This window comes from Eurosta solidaginis, chromosome 5, assembly GCF_040869045.1.
Source record: "Eurosta solidaginis isolate ZX-2024a chromosome 5, ASM4086904v1, whole genome shotgun sequence".
NCBI lineage: Eukaryota > Metazoa > Arthropoda > Insecta > Diptera > Tephritidae > Eurosta > Eurosta solidaginis.
This window is the reverse complement of record NC_090323.1, coordinates 63,002,972-63,029,601: the sequence shown is the minus strand read 5'-3', so window position 1 is coordinate 63,029,601 and position 26,630 is coordinate 63,002,972. Positions and strand designations below refer to the sequence as shown.

General features: G+C 36.5%; 1 protein-coding gene across 3 annotated transcripts in view; it reads left to right on the top strand.

The window, feature by feature from the left end:
• Positions 1-26,630, top strand: part of Ir76b (Ionotropic receptor 76b) — a 164,860-nt gene that overhangs the window by 126,753 nt on the left and 11,477 nt on the right. For 2 of the 3 annotated variants that reach the window (XM_067787686.1, XM_067787685.1), the window contains 2 exons: positions 19,189-19,838; positions 24,301-24,640. In XM_067787686.1, coding sequence (XP_067643787.1) covers positions 19,392-19,838; positions 24,301-24,640 — 787 coding nt within the window. In that variant the 5' untranslated portion in view covers positions 19,189-19,391. Of the gene's footprint in view, positions 1-4,150; positions 4,269-19,188; positions 19,839-24,300; positions 24,641-26,630 lie in introns of those variants that run through there. The other variant, XM_067787684.1, reaches the window with a different exon arrangement.

Sequence of the window (26,630 nt, the reverse complement as noted above, 5' to 3'; positions counted from 1 at the left end):
TGATATGATTCGCCGCTGGCTTCGAAATAATTTCAATATGGTCATTATTAGACGTGTTTTTTTTTTACACGCGTATACGTTTCGTTTGCGCGTGAAAAAAACGCCTATCCTCGCTTAGACAATGCTTAGGAGACCCATCTAGCGGCAGTGGTTAAACAACTAGCTACAGCTACAGGGTGTACCGAAAAGCGGAGACACAACCCTCCGTTGTATTTCTGTGTATAACATATAATAGCTGAATCAGTTGTGATAGATAGTGGACGCGCATAGAATACATGGAATTAGTGCAGAGGGTAAAACATGGACACATATGTATTTCAGTTACATCTGAGTATAATGCGTATTGAAATTTAGTAGTACTAATTGTATGCGTAGCAATTCCAGAGGTGTATTTAAAGTTTGTCGCTTAGCAGTCCATATAAAGTTTAAGCGTAAACGTATATAGACGTGAAAAAAAACACAGCTATTATTTTGTTAGTATCCCGAAAAGTGCCTATTATTTTCAAAATCATTTCGACTAAAATCTACGTGAACTTTTATGAACCATATATGTAAACACCCGCGCCTTTAGTTCTGCTTACCACAAACTGAAAAAAGAAGCGGTAAAGATGGGTTTGAGGGTGAATGAGGACAAAACGAAGTACCTGCTGCCATCGAGCAAAGAGTCAGCGCATAAGCGCCTTGGCAACCACGCTACTGTTGGGAGCCATAATTTCGAAATAGTAAAAGACTTCGTTTATTTGGGAACCAGCATCAACACTAGCAACAACATCAGCTCTGAAATACAGCGAAGAAGAACTCTTGCCAATAAATGCTACTTTGTACTAGGTAGGCAATTGAAAAGTAAAGTCCTCTCTCGGCAAACGAAAATCATACTCTACAAGTCAATTATCGTACCCATCCTGCTATATGGGGCAGAAGCATGAACCATGACAACAGCAGATGAAGCGGCTCTGGGAGTGTTCGAGAGAAAAGTTCTTCGAAAGATGTATGGACCTGTACGCGTTGGCGATGGCGAGTACCGAAGAATATTTAACGATGAGCTGTACGAGCTATAGGCAGACATCGACATAGTCCAGCGAATTAAAGCGAAGCGGCTGCGCTGGCTGGCCATGTTATGCGAATGAAAGATGACGCTGCGGCCGAGAAAGTGCTTCTATCGGAACCCGCCTATGGAAGCAGAGGTAGTGGGCGGCCTCCATTCCGTTGGAAGGACCAGGTGGAAAACGATTTAAACTCCCTTGGTGTGATCAATTGGCGCCGGTTGGCAGAGAGAAGGAGCGACTGGCGCGCCTCTTTGGACGGCCATAACCGTTTAAACGGTTAAGCGCCAATTAAGTAAGTAATATGTATAGTATATTAAAATAAATAAAATAAATAAATTTTCGGCCGAGCTGCTCTTCGGATTTGCGTCGTGCTCTTTTTAGTTTTAATGGAAGAAATACACTCGGATCTTCGTTGCGGAGCACGCTACCATCACATCACGGCGGCCGCCAATATATATAGTATACTACCTTTACCTGGCGTACCTTGTAACGCCCGAGATCGATTGAATGTTGCGTTATTTTTTCTGTTTTGTTTGTTGTCAATTTAGTTTATTGTTCTCTAAATTGAATTGAATTTTGTACACATATGTGGTGAAATTTTCGGTTAAAACATTTTATTATTGTATCTTATTGTTATGCAAGTGGTGGCTACATAGTATTTTTGGTTTTTTCGTTCAGTGCAAAGATAAACAAATTTTTTGGCGTTCCAACTTGCGAATTTTCGCTATTGTAAGCGAAAGCAGCGTATTCCATCTCTTGCACAGCACGACGTGAAAGTCATGTCGTTAGTCTCGATGCTGGATTTAATGGATTTGGATCTGTCGATATATGACGACGTGCGTTTCGTAATTGTTGTACTTGGTTTTGTTGTGAGCGTTCCTCTACACTTTGCGCTCTCCTTTGATTAAATCTATAGGTAGAATTACGCGTACGTCGACCTATAGTTGATCGTCTTGTTGGTGGCATTTTGAAGCATATGATGAAATTATGGAAAAAATCTTTTTTAACTATGTTTTCTTTCACTGAACACACTTAAAATCACTTTTTAAATTAATAATAGTTGGAGAAATGTAGAGCGTTTTCTACATCTATGTATATGCCAAATCAATAGGCAACCGAAATTTGGTTTTTATATGGCTTTATTTTGTCGTAACTCTTTGACGATTACAAATTCAATGATCTTACATGCTAAGAAAAAATTCAATTTAGGCAGCAGAATTTATGTTTAGGAATTTTCCATGGAAAAGTCCTGCTATTTAATGTTGACAAAATAAGCGATGAGTGCGAAGAGTATATATGCAAAGTAATATTAGTGCAGGTGAGTGTGCATTATGTTGCTGCAGTGGGAGTGCAGTGCATTGAGGAATATGCGATAATAGCAAAATTATAAAAAAAAGCGAAAAACAAAAGCGAAGACGGTGACGTTACGTTGTACAACAAAAGCATGAATGCGTGCGATGAGTGGGAGTGTGTGTTTGTATGTATGCAAATTATTAACTTAACGAAGATATGTTGGAAAGGCAGGCGTGAACAATAGTTACCATCAGAAGTGATTGATAAACATTTGCATTTGGGCAGGTTCATCTGATTAACATTTGTATGCTGTCAATGAAATTAACTTGTAATAGGCTGGATCGATTTTTTTCGTTAGGTCGAACCGTAATGTAAACTTTTTGTTCAAATTTTGCATTTTTTCTAAAAAAAAATCATAACTCAAGAGTGGCTAAACTGATTTGGGATTTCAAAATCAACTAACCATCATCTCTCCTTCCTGTATCTTTCCTAAAAATTTCATGGCAATCTGTCGAGCCCTTCTCGAGTTATGGAGTGACAATCAAAATGTACACTTCTTTTTATATATACAGATTACAAATTTGAAAGTTGGGGAGTTTGGATGTCGGAATGTGCAGATGTTGCCTTTGTGAATCAAGCACACGTGGATGGTTAAACCTATTTGAATGAAACTTGGCTCACAGATCAAGATAGTTTTACTGGGCATATTTTTTATAACAAAGTAATTTTTAAAACAGTCCCGAAATTAGTACAGATACTTCTCCAAAAGGAGATCGAGGTATTACCCCCTGTTTACTTTTCCACAATTGAGTAGATCAGATGAAAGTCGGAGGGTAGGCATTGTCCAATTAAACAATTTTTTAAGCCCCAACCCATATCACTTCCGTATACTCAGTACGATTGATTAAATCTATATACTAAGACTTATAGCGATAAAAAAATTATTGAAAAGTCACTTTTCCCAGGAGGTGTGGGACCCCTTTCTTTTAAAGATTTACACATCCAATAGATCCTTTCAAGCAATTTACTATCTGGTCTGGTAGACTAGTCCGCTTGTTATGCTAGTCAATATGCTCAACGGAATAACTTGGCATTCCGAAAGTATTTTCAATAAAATTAAGTAATTAATTATAATAATATATAAAATATAGTAGCTTATACTTCAGGCCTAAACAGCTGTAATAATAATTAAATTTAATTAAATCAAATTAAATTAAATTTCATCCTTCTTAGTTGAGCCATAGACCCGACTAAAACGTAACTGTTACCAGGGGCGTAGAACCGACCTTTCCTAAAAAAAAACCAAAAAAAAAAAAAAAATACAAGATTTTTTCAGACTATTGGCTATCTGTGTACCAAATTTTGTCCAAACTCATCCAACTACTCTGGCGTGATTGGGTCACAAAGAAAAATGTCTGCACTTCTAAACATACAAACTATTACATTTATAACAGCCGTCTTCATTATAAAGGGAGAACTTAAATAATTTTTTTTGCAAGAAAATTCTTTTTAAGAATTCCGTCAAACAACAGCTTTTCATTCATTCGCAAATGTGCAGCCTTATTTTTTTGCACATCACTGTATGTATGTCAACAACTTCGTATGAAGGTTTGCAATTCATTTTTAATATTCACTCCTTCCTATGGCATATGTGCATATGATTATTATAATAATTTGTATTTGTCTTTACATCGACTGAAATTACGTTAGTGTTGGTGGCAGAGTGGATTATAATTTTTTATGAAAATAGGAAAACATATTTTAGATTTCATCCACAGATTTGTAGAGCAGTTAATGTCGGCAAATGGTGAAAAACGGTTGACAAGCTGGAAAAATCGGAAAAAATTTGAATGTTGGAAAACTTACACTAAACACATTCTAAACAAAAAGTGACGGAAAAAAATTAAGAAAATATTCAACAATTAATAAGTGAGTTTATGTGCTGAAAAAAATAAATAAATTGCTGGAAAAATCCATATATCATAGAAGAATAAAATGAAATTGGAAGTTTGTGAAAATTTTGTAAAAAAAATATTCCTATGATCAAATGGAAGAGTTGAAAAAATTTAATAATAATTTGCGCTGTTAGCAGATGTCGCAGTTATACCGGATTTGGTTTCCTCGAATGCTGGCTCTAAAGTAATGTCTGCCAGAGCTAATAAATTTAGGCCTTCTTGCCTCCTGGGTAGAATTAAGTAATTTTTGTGCAACTTTAGAAATCTTTGGAGATTACACATATCTGGATATCCCCTATTAAAGTTTATTGCCTGAAGTTGGGCTGTGCCAACAAGTTTTTTTCCAAATACCAAAGACGCAAAACAGCTCTCGTATCTTCCACATATTTAAGATCAAACAGGACTTTGGAGCTGCATACCTCGAGAGTGGCGGAGGGTTCCGTCACTTGAGTATATGAGCTTCAAAACATGAGTATTGTAAATGGGTCTACATTTGTTGGTAATTTATCTGTATATCTTAAGGGACATTAAGTCCAGGGACTATTTAAGAAAGAGAAAGGGGAATGGTCTCGTAGTAGCGCATAGCCCCTTGAAGTGCTTCTCGATGTACATTCACAATCGAGAGATTGTAAAGAAAAGGAAGTGGATAACAAGACTTAAATCGCCTGGCCCAGATGGTATATTCCTTATGTTGCTACAAATCTCTGGTAGGGAGATCGTGGCATCGCTTAGAATAATATTCGACTGGTGCAAAAACTGAATCCTGTACCCATCTCCTGGAGATCTGCTGGTTTTGTTATCAAATGAAGATCAGCCATAAGTATCCCAAAGATTACACACCCATTCATTTTTGCTCAAACCCTTTGAGGAGCTGATAAAGTCTAACATATATGAATAACTATTCTCCAAAACACAAAATTCGTACAACAAAGGCAAGTCGGTAGACACGGCATTGCATGGGGTGGATATAGACATAGAAAACGCTTTGGAATACAAGATGTACTCTTTAGAAGTCTTTTTAGATATTGCGGGTTCTTTCAACAATACCTTTAAACATGCCACCATGGAGGGTTTTAAGCACACTGAAGTACATCCAGCCATAACCAAATGTATCGGTTGCATGCTTAGTTGTAAGAAGATAAGCAGTGGGTGGCTGTATGAGGTCACCTAGTCGATGGACACGGAAACGCGGAAAGGCAGGGTATTGTAACCTCTGCTGTGGACGGTGGTCATCAACTAGCTACCCAGCCGGTTCGTTATGGGAACCGTCAAACTTACTGCCTACGCAAATGACGTTGCAGTTGTCCTAAGTGGAAAGTACGTTCCAACAACTAGCTCTTTGATGATTTCAGCGCCAACGCGGAAAACATGGATGCGGTCTTGTTTATTAGGAGTTATAACTAATTCTAGTCAGTAAGTTGTCGTGGAAGCTCAACATGGAGGAGAAAGTGAAGAAGGCGTTACAGCATTTTATGCATGTAAAAGAATGGAGTGTATGTGGTGTCTATCGCCATCTCTATCTCATTGCATATTTACAACGATTGTAAAGCCCATCATATACTATGGAGTCCTTATTTGGTGGACGACCACTCAAAGAAGAATATAGCTTAAAACAATCCGGCGGATGGAGTGTATGCATATTCCACCTATAGACCTGGTGGCGAACAACAAAGCGTTAATAACCGCAACAAAGCTCAATGCCTCGGGGTAGCTTGAGCGCAGACCATACGAATATAGTATAATATTATTCCTTACCTGTGCTGCGATGCGTCTTCTAGAGCCTCGATAGAGTTATTCCACCCCTCAAGTGCGCCTAAGTGGCAGACGAGGCAATACACGTGTATACCGATGTTTTCAAAATAATGGAAGGAGTAGGGACTGCGGTATACTGCGCATATCCCAAAATAAACCAAACCTGCAAGCTGAAAGCTCATTGTAGTGTTATTCAGGCGGTAGTAGTACTCGTGATTAAAGCAGTAGAAACATTAGAAGAAAACAGCTTAAACTGCAGCCTCGTCCATTTTTACACTGAAAGTCAAGCAGCTATTAAGGCTATAATCTCTCATAGCACAAAAGTGTGTTAGAGTGTAAGCAATCCCTGGAAAGAATCGGGATAGGCGATAAATTCACCTACTTTTAGTCCCTTGTCATATGAGTTTAGATGGAAATAAAAAGCGGATAGGCTAGCTAAACAGGACGCTTCTCTTGAAACTTGTAACTTAGACTGTCCAATCAGATTGGGCGAAACCTGTACATGCGAGAACAAACAGGAAAGGCGTGAAACCAAGCTTAGATAAACAAATTGAAAAGACGGGACTGATGGCTCATTATGGGTACTCTAACTGGACACTGCCTTATGGTGCCACATGATTTTAAATTAAGCCTTGTTAGTGACAGCGGATGTACAGGATAGACGCGCAAACGATCGGGCACGTTTTATGCTCGTTTCCCTGCTCTTGCAAGGCTTGGACTTTAGCTAGTAGGAGTGGCACATCTACCAAATTTATAAGAAGAAAGTAGCATAGGTCCTAGCCAGATTTTAGTAGGTCCTGGTTTTTGATAGCGGTTTTCAGTTTGGTTGTTGAGCAAGCTTTTGGTTACACTATGGTCTCATTCAGTCTATGTGAGGCCCTCACGGACCAGCTAATTCAATCTAACATAACCTACATACTCACATGTGTACAGTTTAAAGTGCCCTTGACGTTGGACAACTTAAAAACTTATTGTATTAATAGAATAACTACGGCAACATTTGCCAAATAATTTTGAAACTTTAAAAGATACACATTTTAAAATTTGTATCAACATTTTAGACCATTAATTGGTTTAAGCAATTTTTCATACTTTTTGTCCTAAATTGTATAGCTCTCAATAAACCACTGTGTTTTTAAATTTTATAAAGCATAAATTAAATTAAAGCGAAAGATAAAGCAAAGTCGCGAGGTGCAAGGCTTCCTTAAATTAGAATTAATTGTATCCTCATAAACAACTATAAATTAAAGAATTAAATGTATTCGAAACAAATTGTGAAATTGGCCAAACAATTAAACTATGTAACTTAAAATAAACAACTAAGGGTGTCCAAGTTCGGGTATAACCGATGTTGGATTTACGCTGCTGTTTATTTTCGGAGCGTGTCATTATTCTGTATTACAAAATTCTGGGTGACAAAATTCTGCAAATTGCAAAAAAATTCTTATTTTTTAAAATTCTGCTTTTTAAAATTCTGCTTTCTAAAATTCTGCTTTTTCAAAATTCTGCATGTTTAATTCTGGAAGTCAAAATTCCGGAATCATGGCATGGCGTAGCCGGTGTTGGATCGGCTAAGGGTTATTTTTTTAAAGTGCGGCCGAAGGCCGCCTACGCAGGAGGGTATACCAAGCAGAAGGACATCACCGTGGCGGTAGCCACGGTTATACCACACACCCGGACTTGGCATGGCGTAGCCCAGGGTTATTTTTTATAAGCGCGGCCGAAGGCCGCCTATGCAGAAAGATGTTCTACGCAGAATTACTGTGCATGGCGCACTTTTTCAAAATAACTACATGACCTCTTTAACATTGTTAACATTATATTTCAATACAGAATTTTGTAATACAGAATTTTGAAAGCAGACTTTTAGAAAGCAGAATTTTAAAAAAGCAGAATTTTGTTTTTAGAATTTTGTACATACAGAATTTCGACACCAACCCGTTTATTTTACATAATTATTTACACATCTGCATTTTGAGGAAACATACCGAAAACTTGAAGCTCTCGATATGTTTCAATATTAAGAACGATAAATGGGATTTACGAAGAAACGCGCTTGGCTGTTTTTAACCGGTGCCGTCTACTTTTACTAGAAATATTTCCTGCTATATGGAGAATATGAGTACCCAATGTTGTTGCGATCCGTTAATTATACTCAGTTGAGCAGAGCTCACAGAGTATATTAACTTTGATTGGATAACGGTTGGTTGTATAGGTATAAAGGAATCGAGATAGATATAGACTTCCATATATCAAAATCATCAGTATCGAAAAACATTTGATTGAGCCATGTCCGTCCGTCCGTCCGTCCGTTAACACGATAACTTGAGTAAATTTTGAGGTATCTTGATGAAATTTGGTATGTAGGTTCCTGGGCACTCATCTCAGATCGCTATTTAAAATGAACGATATCGGACTATAACCACGCCCACTTCTTCGATATCGCAAATTTCGAAAAATCGAAAAAGTCCGATAATTCATTACCAAAGACGGATAAAGCGATGAAACTTGGTAGGTGAGTTAAATTTATGACGTAGAATAAAAAATTAGTAAAATTTTGGATAATGGGAGTGGCACCGCCCACTTTAAAAAGAAGATAATTTAGAAGTTTTGCAAGCTGTAATTTGGCAGTCGTTGAAGATATCATGATGAAATTTGGCTGGAACGTTACTCCTATTACTATATGTATGCTTAATAAAAATTAGCCAAATCGGAGAACGACCACGCCCACTTAAAAAAATGTTTAAAGTCAAATTTAAAAAAAAAGTTAATATCTTTACAGTATATAAGTAAATTATGTCAACATTCACCTCCAGTAATGATATGGTGCTACAAAATACAAAAATAAAAGAAAATTTCAAAATGGGCTTGGCTCCGCCCTTTTTCATTTAATTAGTCTAGGATACTTTTAATGCCATAAGTTGAACAAAAATTGACCAATCCTTGTGAAGTTTTGGTAGGGGCTTAGATTCTAGGACGATAACTGTTTTCTGTGAAAAAGGGCGAAAACGGTTGAAGCCACGCCCAGTTTTTATACACAGTCAACCGTCTGTCCTTCCGTTCGGCCGTTAACACGATAACTTTAGCAAAAATCGATATATCTTTATTAAACTCAGTTCACGTAATTATCTGAACTCATTTTGTATTGGTATAAAAAATGGCCGAAATCCGACTATGACCACGCCCACTTTTTCGATATCGAAAATTTCGAAAAATTAAAAAATACCATAATTCTATACCAAATACGAAAAAAGGGATGAAACATGGTAATTGGATTGGTTTATTGACGCAAAATATAACTTTAGAACTAGTAGGGACTACTAAGCAAAAACTGAAGACAAGGATTTCCGGACACAAGTCGAATATAAAGTTAAGGAACAATTCGCCGGAAAATAAGACAGCCTTGTCTGCCCATTGCAATAATACTGGGCATCACCCCTATTTTGAAGACGTTAGAATTTTGGATACCGAGAAACACTATAACAAAAGATATATTTTGGAAATACTTCATATTTTGAACATCCCTAATAGTAGGAGAATGAATTTTAAATCAGGCACTGAGCAATGTGCAAGGGTTTACCGAAACTTGGTGCTGAAACAACAACAGCATACAATGCAGGCTGCGCATGGCTCATCGTAATATATACATTCCAACAAACATCCCACTATCAATAACCTGGATTACAACAACAAGAATGAAGATGACACATATGCTTTTTGTCTTATTATTCTATGCTCTTTCTATATAGGTATTGTTGGTATTAAATTTTTGTTTACATATACGTTACCTTAAAATTGTTATACTTTCGGTATTCAAATTTGTTTATATTTTTATTTGATTCCTTTGAACAAACCTTTCAACCACCTGATCAGTCGATCAAGCACATCATTGCGTGTAAGTTCTGTTTGTCCGCATATATATATATATATATATATATATATATGTTTTTACATATTTTAAATTGTAAAAATTCTTATATCTTTGGTTTTTGTTTTCTCGTTTATGTTAGTCCTGATGATGACTTCAGGTTGAAGTCGAAATATCGACCAATTAAATATTTTTGAAAAAGGAAAATAAACGTGTTTTTTTTACTTTACGGCCTCAAGCTCGTCAAACCAATATATTTAGAAAAAAACTTTGTAAAATGGGTGTGACACTTACCATATTTAGTAGAAAAAAATGAAAAAGTTCTGCAGGGCGAAATCAAAAGCCCTTGGAATCTTGGCAGGAATACTGTTCGCGGTATTATATATATAAATAAATTAGCGGTACCCGACAGATGATGGTCTGGGCCACCCTGGTCCACATTTTGGTCGACATCTCGAAAACGCCTTCATATATACAACTACCACCACTCCCTTTTAAAACCCTCATTAATACCTTTAATTTGATACCCATATTGTACAAACGTATTCTAGAGTCACCCCTAGTCCACCTTTATGGCGATATCTCGAAAAGGCATCCACCTATAGAACTAAGGCACACGCCCTTTTAAAACACTCATTAACACCTTTCATTTGATACCCATATCGTACAAACATATTCTAGCGTCACCTCTGGTCCACCTTTACGGCGATATCTCGAAAAGGCATCCACCTATAGAACTAGGGCCCACGCCCTTTTAAAATACTCATTAACACCCTTCATTTGATACCCTTATCGTACAAACAAATTCTAGAGTCACCCTGGTCCACCTTTGTGACGATATCTCGAAAACGCGTCCACCTATAGAACTAAGGCCCACTCCTTTTTAAAATACTCATTAACACCTTTCATTTGATACCCATATCGTACAAATAAATTCTGGGGTCACCTCTGGTCCACTTTTATGGCGATATCTCGAAAAGGCGTTCACCTATAGAACTAAGGCCCACGCCCTTTTAAAAAACTCATTAACACCTTTCATTTGATACCCATATCGTACAAATAAATTCTAGCGTCACCACTGGTCCACCTTTATGGCGATATCTCGAAAAGGCGTCCACCTATAGAACTAAGGGCCACGCGCTTTTAAAATACTCATTAACACCTTTCATTTGATACCCATATCGTACAAACAAATTCTTGAGTCATCCCTGGTCCACCTTTATGGCGATATCTCGAAAAGGCGTCCACCTATAGAACTAAGGCCCACGCGCTTTTAAAATACTCATTAACACCTTTCATTTGATAACCATATCGTACAAACAAATTCTAGCGTCACCCCTGGTCCACCTTTACGGCGATATCTCGAAAAGGCGTTCACCTATAGAACTAAGGCCCACTCCCTTTTAAAATACTCATTAACAATTTTCATTTGATACCCATATCGTACAAACAAATTCTAGAGTCGCCTCTGGTCCACCTTTATGGCGATATCCCGAAAAGGCGTCCACCTATAGAACTAAGGCCCACGCCCTTTTAAAAAACTCATTAACACCTTTCATTTGATACCCATATCGTACAAACAAATTCTAGAGTCACCCCTGGTCCACCTTTACGGCGATATCTAGAAAAGGCGTCCACCTATAGAACTAAGGCCCACTCCCTTTTAAAATACTCATTAACAATTTTCATTTGATACTCATATCGTACAAACAAATTCTAGAGTCACCTCTGGTCCACCTTCATGGCGATATCCCGAAAAGGCGTCCACCTATAGAACTAAGGGTCACGCGCTTTTAAAACACTCATTAGCACCTTTCATTTGATACCCATATCGTAAAAACAAATTCTAGAGTCACCCCTGGTCCACCTTTATGGCGATATCTCGAAAAGGCGTCCACCTATAGAACTAAGGGCCACGCGCTTTTAAAATACTCATTAACACCTTTCATTTGATACCCATATCGTACAAATAAATTCTAGCGTCACCACTGGTCCACCTTTATGGCGATATCTCGAAAAGGCGTCCACCTATAGAACTAAGGGCCACGCGCTTTTAAAATACTCATTAACACCTTTCATTTGATACCCATATCGTACAAACAAATTCTTGAGTCATCCCTGGTCCACCTTTATGGCGATATCTCGAAAAGGCGTCCACCTATAGAACTAAGGCCCACGCGCTTTTAAAATACTCATTAACACCTTTCATTTGATAACCATATCGTACAAACAAATTCTAGCGTCACCCCTGGTCCACCTTTACGGCGATATCTCGAAAAGGCGTTCACCTATAGAACTAAGGCCCACTCCCTTTTAAAATACTCATTAACAATTTTCATTTGATACCCATATCGTACAAACAAATTCTAGAGTCGCCTCTGGTCCACCTTTATGGCGATATCCCGAAAAGGCGTCCACCTATAGAACTAAGGCCCACGCCCTTTTAAAAAACTCATTAACACCTTTCATTTGATACCCATATCGTACAAACAAATTCTAGAGTCACCCCTGGTCCACCTTTACGGCGATATCTAGAAAAGGCGTCCACCTATAGAACTAAGGCCCACTCCCTTTTAAAATACTCATTAACAATTTTCATTTGATACTCATATCGTACAAACAAATTCTAGAGTCACCTCTGGTCCACCTTCATGGCGATATCCCGAAAAGGCGTCCACCTATAGAACTAAGGGTCACGCGCTTTTAAAACACTCATTAGCACCTTTCATTTGATACCCATATCGTAAAAACAAATTCTAGAGTCACCCCTGGTCCACCTTTATGGCGATATCTCGAAAAGGTGTCCACCTATAGAACCTACTCCCTTTTAAAATACCCATTAACACGTTTCATTTGATACACATGTCATACAAACACATTCATTTTCCTACCAAGTGATTTTCCCTTATTTTGTCTCCATAGCTCTCAACTGAGTATGTAATGTTCGGTTACACACGAACTTAGCCTTCCTAGCTTGTTTTTATTATGGTTATGGCAGCCGCCTGCCGAGGTGGTAGCGTGCTCCACATCGAGGGTTCTGGTTTCAACTTCCGGGCAAAGCAACATCCAAAATTAAAAAAAAAAATTCTTTCAAAAAAAAAACATGTTTTTCTAATCGGAGTTGCCTCTCGGAAGTGTTTGGGAAACACATGCCCATTTCTAAAAGTTTTTTCAAATTCCGCCTGGAAAGTAAAGTACGATTTATATTATTTTCTTCAATCTATGACTCCCGAAACATTGAAAATTGCTTAGTCATAAAAGAGGGGGTACCATTCATTATTTATAGTAAAGGAAACCTCTCTGTCGAAGTTTGCTATTATTTTTTTGTTGTTTTTGATGTATGTGAATGGATTTTATCACAAGTGGTCGGTGCAACATGCAACGCCCAAATTTTTATCAAGAGTCTCAGTATCAGTCCACACATTAAATCTCAACATTCTAGGTTTATTATTTACTAGGTTTTAGTGTTTTCCAAAATGTTATATTTATAAAAAGTGGGTGTGGTTATCATTCGATTTCGCTCATTTTAGATAGCGATGGGAGATGAGTGCCAAGGAACTCATACACCAATTACAATAAGATATCTCAATATTTACTCAAGTTATCGTGATCACATATAGACGTACGGATGGCGGACGGACATTATTAATCAATTACGATCAAACATTATGTTACCAAAGTTAATAGAATCTGTCTGCAAAGCATGAGTGATTAAAAGATTGAAGAACATAGAAACCAAGTGAATAAATAACGACGCCGTAGAATAACGAAATAAAAGAAGCAAATAGTTACATGAACTAAAGTAACAGTAAATAATAATTTGTTAAATTTTTGTGCGAAATTTAAGGAATGACATTTATTCTGCGCCTTCTGTTTCATTGGAGTCACCGAACTGTCGAATAAAAAAACTTAAATGTTCTGTATAAAACTGTTCTTCACTTAAATGGACTGCACCGCTTTTATTCTCTCAGTTGTCTCGTTCGCCTATTTCTCTCAGGGTTTAGACTTTTCGCGAACAGCGTTCTCCATTAGTTGTTTATTTACTTCTGGTATCTTATGTACCTCATATTCGCTGTTTTCTTCTATGTGAATGTGTGAGTAGTGCGATCTGCGCTTTTTGTGATTTTATACATATATGTGTAATACCGCCTTCTCTCTTACCTGCTGTGCCAATTGCGTTTCAAATCTCGTATCTCATCTGCTTGCATTGCTGCTATGGTTGTGTGGCTTTTATTTACTTCGGCATAGTGGTGTATCGGAATTATTAATATTCGGCACAATATATTGAATTTTCGATGGCGTTTTTAGTTCCTTACCTGACCATATAATTCCGATCATATATTCGACCGTTACACCGTACTTATGTGTGTGAGAAATAAATTAATAAAAAGAACTTATAAAATAAAAACCAAAAGCCAATTGTTTTAAAAGAAGAACAAAAAGCTTAAACAATCTTAAAATAGAAACTTCCATTCAGATCTAGTTTTCAAACAAAACTAATAAGTTTTAAAAAAATAATCTTTGCAATATGGCGATATCTCGAAAAGGCGTCCACCTATAGATCTAAGGCCCACTCCCTTTTAAAATACTCTTTAACACCTTTCATTTGATACCCCTATCGTACAAACAAATTCTAGAGTTATCCCTGGTCCACCGTTATAGCGATATCTCAAAAAGGCATCCAACAATAGAACTAAGGCCCACTCCCTTTTAAAACACCCATATCGTACAAACAAATTCTAGAGTCACCTCTGGTCCACCTTTACGGCGATATCTCGAAAAGGCGTCCACCTATAGAACTAGGGCCCACGCCCTTTTAAAATACTCATTAACACCTTTCATTTGATACCCATATCGTTAAAAAAAATTCTTTCAATTGGAAAAATGTTTTTCTAATCGGAGTTGCCTCTCGGAAGTGTTTGGGAAACACTTCGACTGAAAACTTCTGAGTGAAAGCTAATCTGTTTTGCAGATGCTGTTCGGAGTCGGCGTAAAAACATATAGGTCTGTTCCGCCAATTTGTAGGAAAAGTTGAAAGTAGCAGGACGCAAATTGGAAAAGAAGCTCGGCCTCAAATATCTTAGGAGGCTATTGCGTCTTGCATTTGATTTATTTGTATTTAAGATTTTTTAAGAATTAATGAGCTTAACACCGATAAATGATAATTGTTATTCAATTATTATTTTTTGGTTTTTATTGGGAAAAACTGAAAACAAGGAAACAATTACTGGCATATTGCGATAGTACCATTTCGAAAATCGCCACGTCATCATCGTCAGGCAATTTCGTAATGTTTATCTATTTCAACAGGTTTTACCGGGAATCGAACCGCGGTCAAACTGCTGAAATCACAATCGCCTAACCATTGGGCTATTGTGTGGTATTTGCTTTCTTGGCTTATTTCCGTTATTTTTATGGCAAAGAAAATTGCTTAGTCAAAAAGGGACAATGCCACGCCCATTTTTAAAAGTTTTTTCAAATTCCGCCTGGAAAGTAAAGTACGATTTATATTATTTTCTTCAATCTATGGCTCCCGAAACATTGAAAATTGCTTAGTCATAAAAGAGGGAGTACCATTCATTCTTTATAGTAAAGGAAACCTCTCTGTCGGAGTTTGCTATTATTTTTTTGATGTTTTTGATGTATGTGAATGGATTTTATCACAAGTGGTCGGTGCAACATGCAACGCCCAAATTTTTATCAAGAGTCTCAGTATCAGTCCACACATTAAATTTCAACATTCTAGGTTTATTATTTACTAGGTTTTAGTGTTTTCCAAAATGTTATATATATAAAAAGTGGGTGTGGTTATCATTCGATTTCGCTCATTTTAGATAGCGATGGGAGATGAGTGCCAAGGAACTCATATACCAATTACAATAAGATATCTCAATATTTACTCAAGTTATCGTGATCACATACAGACGTACGTACCAAAGTTAATAGAATCAGCCTGCAAAGCATGAGTGATTAAATGATTGAAGAACATGGAAACCAAGTGAATAAATAACGACGCTGTAGAATAACGAAATAAAGGAAGCAAATAGTTACATGAACTAAAGTAACAGTAAATAATAATTTGTTAAATTTTTGTGCGAAATTTAAGGAATGCCATTTATTCTGCGCCTTCTGTTTCATTGGAGTCACCGAACTGTCGAATAAAAAAACTTAAATGTTCTGTATAAAACTGTTCTTCACTTAATGGACTGCACCGCTTTTATACTCTCAGTTGTCTCCTTCGCCTATTTCTCTCAGGGTTTAGACTTTTCGCGAACAGCGTTCTCCATTAGTTGTTTATTTACTTCTGGCATCTTATGTACCTCATATTCGCTGTTTTCTTCTATGTGAATGTGTGAGTAGTGCGATCTGCGCTTTTTGTGATTTTATACATATGTGTGTAATACCGCCTTCTCTCTTACCTGCTGTGCCCATTGCGTCTCAAATCTCGTATCTCATCTGCTTGCATTGCTGCTATGGTTGTGTGGCTTTTATTTACTTGCGGCATAGTGATGTATCGGAATTATTAATATTCGGCACAATATATTGAATTTTCGATGGCGTTTTTAGTTCCTTACATGGCCATATAATTCCAATCATATATTCGACCTTCACACCGTACTTATGTGTGTGAGAAATAAAGTAATAAAAAAAAAAATTATAAAATAAAAACCAAAAGCCAATTGTTTTCAAAGAAGAACAAAAATCTTAAACAATCTTAAAATAGAAACTTCCATTCAGATCTAGTTTCTTTGAAAAAACAAACACACTTTTAAAACAAATTTTCTCTATAATCAATAACGAAAACTATTGCATAAAATAATATGAGCATGCACCGCTAATTAAATACATATAATAATATTGATATTATAGTGAACAGCGGAAGCATTGCTTATAAAAACTGTTAAAATCTACTGTTTCTAAACTCTTGAAAGCGCGCTTAGCATAAAGAATAGCAACATTCATATGGCCGACTGGATAAAGTCATATACCTTTACACTAGTACGATGTATGAATGTTGGAGATTTTGAGTTTAATACTCATCTCCCGAGAAGCTAGCTGATGAAGAAGTGGAATTCAGAAACATATCCTAGTAACTATCGCCGTTTGTTTACTTTATGATTTTTCTCTGATATCAATAAAAAACCCAAAAAGGTAAGGTCATTTTGGATAAAACAAGTGTGATATCATATCAGTCAACTGCCTGACAGGATGTTCAAGATGGCTACTTTTTAGCGTTTTGACAGGATATTCAATATGGCGGCGAATTCAGCGGGTGATAGAGATATACAGGATGAGCCCACGATAGTCAATTAAAAATCAGGTGATCGTTTCTATTTGTAATTTTGACGTTTATGCAGGAGTCTTATCTACAATGGTTAAGGTGACTGTTAAAAATTCAAAAATAAAAATTCATTTTATCAATTCGTTATACTTATGAAGTGCCATGAATGTTTTGTTACACAGCTGTCATAGCTAATGGGAAACAGCACAGGATTGAGCCAAGCCACTTCGACTTTCCTTTTTAACTAGAACGCAGCGGAAAATGTGGACTTTAATACGGATATAACGTTGATAAATTTCGAATTTGAAATTTTAACAAAACGGCTGTTGTAAGTCAGTTTAAAAAAAATACAAATACAAGCCGCAATATATCTCCGAAGAGATTTAGGCGGAACTTATTTTCCAATTTGTGTCGCGCTCATTTTAATTTTTTCATACGCAGATGAGTTTTCACTGAGAGGCATTTCATGGCAGAAATATACTTGGAGTGTTTGCAAAATCACAGCCGAGGGGCGACTAAGCTTAACACATTTTTTTCGAATTGAAAAAAACTTGTTTCTAAATTTTTATGTCGTATGTATGCACAGGATTTGAAAACTTGATCTTCGGAGTGCCGTGCAGAGTAGGCTATCAATACACAACGGTGGCCTTACTATAAACCAGCTTAAACTGGTAAAGGTAAATCGCAGCTACCGAACCTAGGCGAAAAATTACGTTAAGCCTAACTAGATGGGCATGGCAGCTCCGTAGTGGAGAAGATATTAAATATCTATAAACTGCGCTCTACATTCATAGCTTTGTTTCTGATAAGTTGGTTTACTAAAACTGTTGTTAAAACCTCAAAATAAAAATCCATAAACATTGTCAGTGTTCAAGGACACATTTTTCGTTATTTATAAACAGGAAGGGTGTAAAAATGTTTGTATCTGCTTTTTGAGGCGTGAACTTACTAGTTTTCAATGACAAGTCCTTCAATGATTGATCGCAAAATTCCTCCCCTTCCGCACGAATTCCTAAATACATTGATCTATGCGCCACCTAGAGGAATTTTTTTTTTTTTTGATATTTATCATACTCCGTTGGGATCATAAATATCTTAAAATTTTTAAGTTTTCCATTTACCGGGAAGCTACATGAAAAATTGATTGCATGATTCCAAGCTATGACTTTCCTAATTTTTTGACCCTTTTTTGCATTATGTCGGTGCTCTGAACCACCACATAGCGGAATTGCTTTCTCCTTTGGTTGCACTGTTTCGGTCCTCTAAACTATGTGTGATATTTCAAATTTGCAGCTCAACAAGAAGTTTCTTAGCATTGATGCATTGTCATTGGTCCTTGATACTTGTGCAAAGTTTCAATCAAACTTATGGTCATTCAAAGTGGTAATAAGGCCAATTGACCTTATGACCGTTGACCTTATGTCACCACACCATCACATTAATGCACTGTCATCGAGCCTTGATACCTGTGCAAAGCTTTAATTAAACTTATGGCCATTCAAAGTGGTAATGAGGCCAATTGACCTTATTGCCGTTGACCTTATGTCACCACACCATCACATTAATGCATTGTCTTTGGTCCTTGATACGTATGCAAAGTTTCAAATTAATCAGACTTCTAGAAACCGGTGAAGATTAAGCTTAAATATTCCGTTACATACAGGCCAAGCTAATAAAAGCGTGTTAAAATGGGACTTCCTTGATATTGATGGAAAGAGAGTTGATTTCTGCAAATATTGATAAGAAAGTGTCTGCTTATTGTTCAGAATAGCTAAAATTTATGAAAAATTAAAGCTGCTAACTCCAACAAAATTATTAAAGGCTACCAACTACATAAATTTTCATTGGAGTTAGCGCTTTCTTTGCGACGCCGACAACTTGCCTCCTTAATTGTATGATTTTCTAATCGAAAAGTATGAAATACTTTTGAAAAATTACTGTATATATTTACATGCATCAGCCAATGAACAATTTTACTCTTTCTCTTTACAGACAAGTTTCAATACTCTCAAAAATGCATAACTGTATGCCTTAACGTTACTAAAACTTTTCACTATGTGTAAATATAAAGCTTTAACGTGGCACACTTTCAAGGCAGATTATATAATCATATATTTATTATACAAATATAACAACAAAAAATAGTTGAATCAAAGCAAAACAAACGAATTAACTTTGTATCATTTTATTTGGCTATGACCGGCTTCGAATTGATACTTTCTCTGGCTCTATGTCTCTCTTGTTCACCACTTAATGAAACACGTTTACCAGAAAATTTAATACAATTGGGAGAAAATGGTGAGGTAGTAACTGCTTTGCCCGACGTGCAGGTTAAGGATCCAGCACTCGAAGATGTACCCACTGAAACAGTTAATACTATTAAATTAAAACAAGGAAAACTAGAAGATATAAAAAAATGGATAAAGGGTAGAAAACTGGTGATAGCAACACTGGAAGATTATCCGCTAAGCTATACGGAAATGGAGAATGATACAAGAGTAGGGAAAGGTGTGGCCTTTGAGTTGATTGACTTCCTGCAACAGCAATACGAGTTCACATACGAAGTAGTGGTGCCCGAAGAAAACATTATTGGCTCAAGAGAGGATTATGAGAGTAGTTTGATAAGGATGTTAAATCAATCGGTGAGTATGTGTACTTGTGGAATAAATAGTATGAAATTACTTCGAATGTAAACCGATTAGAGTTCTACGGATTTTTTTGAATAAGACCTTTTTGGATAGGTATTTCCTCTTTCATTGATTAGAAGGTTTTTTAGGTTTCCAAGGTTCAAGGGAGAGAGCAGAGTATTAGGAAGAGAGAAAATGCGAATAGAATCATCGATAAGTGAAATCGCCAATACAGCTTTCATTATTGCTTTTACCAACCTACATATTGGTAATAAATAGAACCTTTTGCATTAAAAAAAGGACGTGTGGCACTCGGGGACTGCCGCGGTAAAGCTATTGCATATTATCAATTTATGCAATTATAATATTTATGCAACATTTTGTTTTCTTTGATATTAATTCAAGTTACACTTTTTAAGCGTGGTGACCGATAAGAAAATAGCTTAATATTTTTTTTAAATATTTAAATTTAACTTTAACTTTAACTTTCACTTTAACTTTAACTTTAACTTTAATTTTAGTTTTAACTTTAACTTTAAACTTAACTTTAACTTTAACATTCACTTTAACTTTAATTTTAACTTTAACTTTAACTTTCACTTTAACTTTAACTTTAACCTTAACTTTAACTTTAACTTCCAATTTAACTTTAACTTTAACTTCCACTTTAACTTTAACTTTAACTTTAACTTTAACTTTAACTTTAACTTTAACTTTAACTTTAACTTCCAATTTAACTTTAACTTTAACTTCCACTTTAACTTTAACTTTAACTTTAGCTTTAAGTTTAACTTTAACTTTATTTTTAACTTTAACTTTAACTTTATGTTTAACTTTAACTTTAACTTTAACTTTAACTTTAACTTTAACTTTAACTTTAACTTTAACTTTAACCTTAACTTTAACTTTATGATAGAGATCCAATTTTATGTATTTGGCCTGTTGCTAACACCGAACTTTTTCGAACCTTTTCGAACCTTTTTTTGACAAATATCCGTTACGTTTTTTTTTGATTTAGTCGCCAAGCCCGCGATAAAATCTATGCAATAGCTTAAAAAATTTTATTATTGGATATTCACAGCGATTGTAAAGCCTATTTTATGCTATTGAGTTCTTCTTTGGTGAACAGCTACACAACTTTAACGAATCCTAATTCATCTGGGCAGCTTAAGCGCAGATGAGCATCTTAGAGCCACATAGAGGTGGAAGGTTGGCGTAAGAGCGCTTAAATGGCAAATGAGGTGATACACGTGTAAACCGATGTTTCCGAAGCAATGAAAGAAGTAGGGTCTGCGGTATACTGTGCTGATTCAGAAATAAACAGATACTACAAGCTGTCAGATCACTATAGTGTTGATCAGGCGGAGGGAGTAGCCGTGCCAAAGCCCGTACGGGGTTGCCATGCCGATGCTAAAGAACCTTGAAAATGTAAGATTAAGCTACCTGGTGCTTGTCTTCAACCTATGCTGTTTACTTTCGCCATTCCTGAAAAATTAATCCAAAATAAATTGCGGATCGAACCAGAAAACCCACCGTAGAACAGTAGACGTAGCGATAAGCTTATCAAAATGGTTTGACACGGTAAATCACGGCACATTACTACAAGACTTGGAACGTCTACTCTTCCACCTATTCCCAAAAGGTGGACCACAAATTATCTGTGGTCGGCAGGCATCGGTCCAGTTCAGTAATGTAACAACAAAACGAAGAAGAATTAAAAGGAAGTGCCACAGGCTGGTATCCTATCCCCATTTCTTTAGCTTTATCATATCGAAACTTCTCCACCCGAAGCTGTAACCATTGGTAGGCACTTAAACAGCCACTAGACGTCTCCGATATGGTCGCCAAGCTTAAAAGAAGCACACTGGATGAAGCTGCAGGCCACCGAATGTTTTTTTATGTACCTGAACAAACAGTTTCTGTTAAATACTCAGAAACTTGCGTATCCTTTGCAGAGATCCCGCCTGCCTTATGTCCCTGGTGCCATTTCCGCAAGCACTGTGAAGAAATCCGGCGGTTAAGAACTCAGCCGTTATATGTCTCCACATGGCACCAGTCATCTTTTCAATTGCAAAGCTAAGCCAACCCCCTAGAAAGACTCATATCTCTTTGGTTGAATCGTAATGAAACTGAAAGTTTCCTTTGGCTTCCATTAGTAACCAATAACAACGAGTGAGTAATGGCGCCTTTTGGAAGCGGCGAAACACTCTTACAAGAAGAAGAAGACCAAAGGAGTGGAATTACTGAAAGAAAATAGCTTAAACTGCAGCCGCGTTAACTTTTATATTGCAAGAAAAGCAGTAATTAAGACAATTATCTGCTAAGCGAGATATAAAAGTGTGTTGGAGTGAAATAATTCCCCGAAAATATCGGTATAAGGAGGAGTATGCATCTATTTGTGGTCCCTAGGCAAATGAAAATAGGTGGGAATTAAAATTCAGGTTAGCTAGCTAGCTGTCCTAATCAGGCGACATTAAAAAAAGACGAAAGTTGCACATAAGCGACCAAGCAAGAAAGGCGTGGAACCAAGTTCGGGGCTGCGAAGTGCTGACGATCATGTGCAGGTCTTACAACCTTAGAGTAACAAAGTTCTTATTATTTAAAAAAAGAGAAGACTTTAGGCTTATGCGGGGAGTCCTAACTGGACTCTACATTCTGGCTTCATACGATTTTAAACTAAGGTTAGTATTTGATAACAAATCTGGCGCTCGCCAGGCTAAGGTACCAGGTTTAGGAAGTGGCACAGCTACCATATACAGGAGCAGCATGTAACATTGGCTCTCGAAGGTTCCTTATACTTGCTAATAGCACCTCGTCTTTATCGATGTCTTGCACTGAAAGATAAAGACTGGTAAAATCAACCGAAATACGGGTCAGTTCAACCGAAATTTCTGTCTATTTTTATCCATCGCAACAAGATGTTGAATCAACTGCGCACAAATTGTTGATTCTTAATTGACCGTTTTAGTAGTCAAATGAACAAAAAAAGTTGTAAATAAATGTAAGGCGCGATAACCTCCGAAGAGATTTTAGGCCGAGCTTCTCTTCAAATTTGCGTCGTGCTCCTCTTGATTTTCCCTACAAATTGCCCGGACGGCACCTACATGTTTTATGCCGACTCCGAACGGCATCTGCAAGGCAGAAGTACACTCGGAGTGCTTGCCAAACACTGCCGAGGGGCGATCACGCTTAGAAAAATGTTCTTCTAATTGAAAAACCTTATGTCTAAAACAGGGCATACGGTGTGGCAGGCGGAGCACGTTACCATCACACCACGGTGGCACTTACTAATCGAACGTCAATTGGGCTACATCAAATATGCTGGCACACATTAAACATTATACACTTTATTATTTTGTTTTATTAAACGCACTTTCACCAAATTTTACATTTTATAATTTATTTAATTTATAGTTTTGAACATCGCTTTGCAAATAGAAATGAAAATAGTAGTCACAAAACTGATTCTCAATTCTTTCACATGCAGCTCAGCTCATTTTCGATTTCTTCTCTCGCATGTAGTTGCCACACTTGATTGTTTCGAACAAAACTTGTAGTATAAATGTGTAACGTAACATTTTAAAAAGAGAACTTGTAAGTTATAGAAAAGTAAATAATCAAAGCGCAGGACGGTAATTCACCACTGTAGTAACTTTACATGTAATTCGGCAAGTTTAATTTTCGTAACACTTTAAGTTTAAACGATTCCAAAACAACTAAAACTTTTATGTTGTCGGAAACATCAACATTAAAAATGATGTTTTTTATTATCTTATTAAATTCGTTCGCGTGAGTGAAAATTCGTAAAAACTTGAACAAAATGTTATTAACTTTGGAAAAATTCCTGTTCGTTCAAGCCAAACTTTTGCAACAAGAGGGCGCAATTTTGCAATTCGCTTGGACGAGAAGTTGAAAAATTTTACCCGATAGATAGGTGTCTCATAATTTTTGAACAGTAAATTCAAAAAAGGGTTTTTTTTAGTTTTATATTGATAACTGAAAAACTAGTTTTTTGTTGTTTTCCCATTTTGTGTGTTTTTTCGTTTTGATGGTTTTCTTATTTTGATGTTTTGTTTCTAACAAGTGGTACCATCGTCATGAATACAAAGTAGAGAGCGCAGTAATGAGTTTGAAATTTGTTCATGTATTGACAGTTGATCGTCGTTGAAATGAACTGTAAGTTCAGTTGTGTTAACAGAAAAATCAGTTAGATTGACCAGGAATCTGTCAATTTTACAGAATTTTGTTAACTTGAGAGCGACAATTTCTCTTCTGTTGAAATTACTAAACTAATTTGTTCGTTTGACAAAGAACTCGTTAAGTCAAGAACAACAGAACCGATTTGTTTTATTTTTATTAGCACCATTTCTTTCAGCGTACGAGAGTTATTACATATAAACCTAATTTCTAAATAAAGTTAGGAATAAACCGGACGATGCTCTTGAGTTAAACTGTTTTCCTTTCTTAATTTTATTAGGAAGCCGACCTAGCAGCCGCTTTTATACCCACACTCAGCGAACAGCATAGCTTCGTTTTCTACTCTGCAACAACTTTGGATGAGGGGGAATGGATTATGGTAATGCAACGTCCACGAGAATCAGCCACTGGTTCCGGTTTAATGGCTCCATTCGATTTTTGGGTGTGGATATTGATTCTAATATCATTATTAGCTGTTGGACCCGCTATCTATATGTTGATTATATTACGAAATCGTTTGACTGGTGATTCAGAGCAGAAAGCATATTCATTGGGCCATTGTGCTTGGTTTGTTTATGGTGCCCTTATGAAACAGGGCAGTACCCTGTCACCAATAGCAGGTAAATTACTGCATTTTGCAAATATTGTACAATAATAATCTAGTAAGAAGTTAATACACTTCGGCGCCTAAATGATTGATATATGTAACAAAAACAGTCAATGGTAAAGTCAGTGAACCTAATAACGTTTACATGAAGAATACTCTAAAGTCACTGCAATGAGCTTCCAAAATGCTGCAAGTCATAGATTTTTCTTCACCAAGCTTAGCTCGGTATTCTTCGAGAATCCGAATAATATACTTTGTTTTATATGTCGTTATATAAATATTTAATTTTTTTTATACTCAGCTGAGAAGATCTCACAGAGTATATTAATTTTGTTCGCATAACGGTACCCCGTAATGGCATAAAATAATCGAGATAGATATAGACTTCTATATATCAAAATGATCTGGGCGAAAAGAGAAATTCATTTAGTCCATGTCCGTCCGTCCGTAAACACGATAACTTGAGTAAATTTGGAGGTATCTTAATGAAATGTGGTATGTAAGTTCCTGGGCACTCATCTCAGATCGCTATTTAAAATGAACGAAATCTTATAACCGCGGCCACCTTTTCGATATCGAAAATGTCGAAAAATAAAAAAAGTGCGATAATTCATTACCAAAGATGGATAAAGAGATGAAACGTGGTAGGTGGGTTGACCTTATGATGCAGAACAGAAAATTAGTAAAATTTTGGACGATTGGCGTGGCACCGCCCACTTTTAAAAGAAGGTAATTTAAAAGTTTTGCAAGCTGTAATTGGGCAGCTGAGTATATAATGTTCGGTTACACCCGAACTTAGCCTTCCATACTTGTTATATATGGATTTTTACTTACTGTTGAGTACTTTCAAAATAGATTTCAAAATTCAATCGATCATTAACCGCAAAAATAACTTGAAAATAAAAAACGGGTAATTACAACCTAGTGGTAAAAAGTCTTAGAATTCAAGATAAAAGGTCTTAGAATTGAACACACTATCGATGTACCAAATTTCACCCGAATCGGTTGATCCGTTTCCGAGATAGTAGTGGCTATACAGAGTAACGTACATATATAATTAGGTGAGGAGGCAACCCTAAGTGGCAACCAACTTAAAAATTTCTTTATTGGAATGCGGAATGAAATACCTTTCGTTTCATACCCATATTGGCATATATCGTGGAATCTTGTTTTAAATTTCAAATACGTGGCAACCTTGTAAAAAAATCCTCAGTGACAACACCTACTAAAGTCTTAGAATGTGATACACTATCGATGCACCAAATTTAATGCAAATTCATTCCGCGATAGTAGTGGATATACAAAGAGATATAAATAATAAGATGAGGTGGCAACTCTAAATATCAACCATACCTAAAAATTTCTCTTTTTAAATTCGCAGCGAAACACCTTCCGTTTGATACCCATATTTGCATAACTCATGTAATTTTTTTAAATTCCAAATCCGTGGCAACCTTGTGAAAACATCCTCAGTAGCAACACCTAGGTAGAAAGTGATACACTATACATGCATACTACATATGTGCCAAATTTCATTAAATTTTTTTTACTCATTTAAAGTAATAAGAATATGAAGCACTACTATAAATTTTGTTACACAGATGTTATAGGACTATAGAGAGCAAATTTCTCTTATCCGGCGCATATGGGTGCGAAACCAGGCCACCGCCTACTAGATCTTTTTTTCTAACTGCAACTGCAGACTTCTCTAGTTTAAATTGAAATCACAGTTATTGTTAGGGGACGATGCGAATGATAGGGGTGAGTCCCTTTTTTTTTATATACAACGGAGTAGTCTACAGGTGGCTTTTAGGGATACCATTCCTACATATGTTGGGCCGTTGAACTCTTGGCATGATATACCAGGCTATGAATGGAGGGTCATTGACAGGCAATACTTCTGAGACATTGCATAAAGCAGCTTTTGCATCCCTCTAAAGAGGGTAGAAAAGGGAAATACTTTTGGAAGCCCTAGAACAACAGACTGGCACAAATTCCAGAAA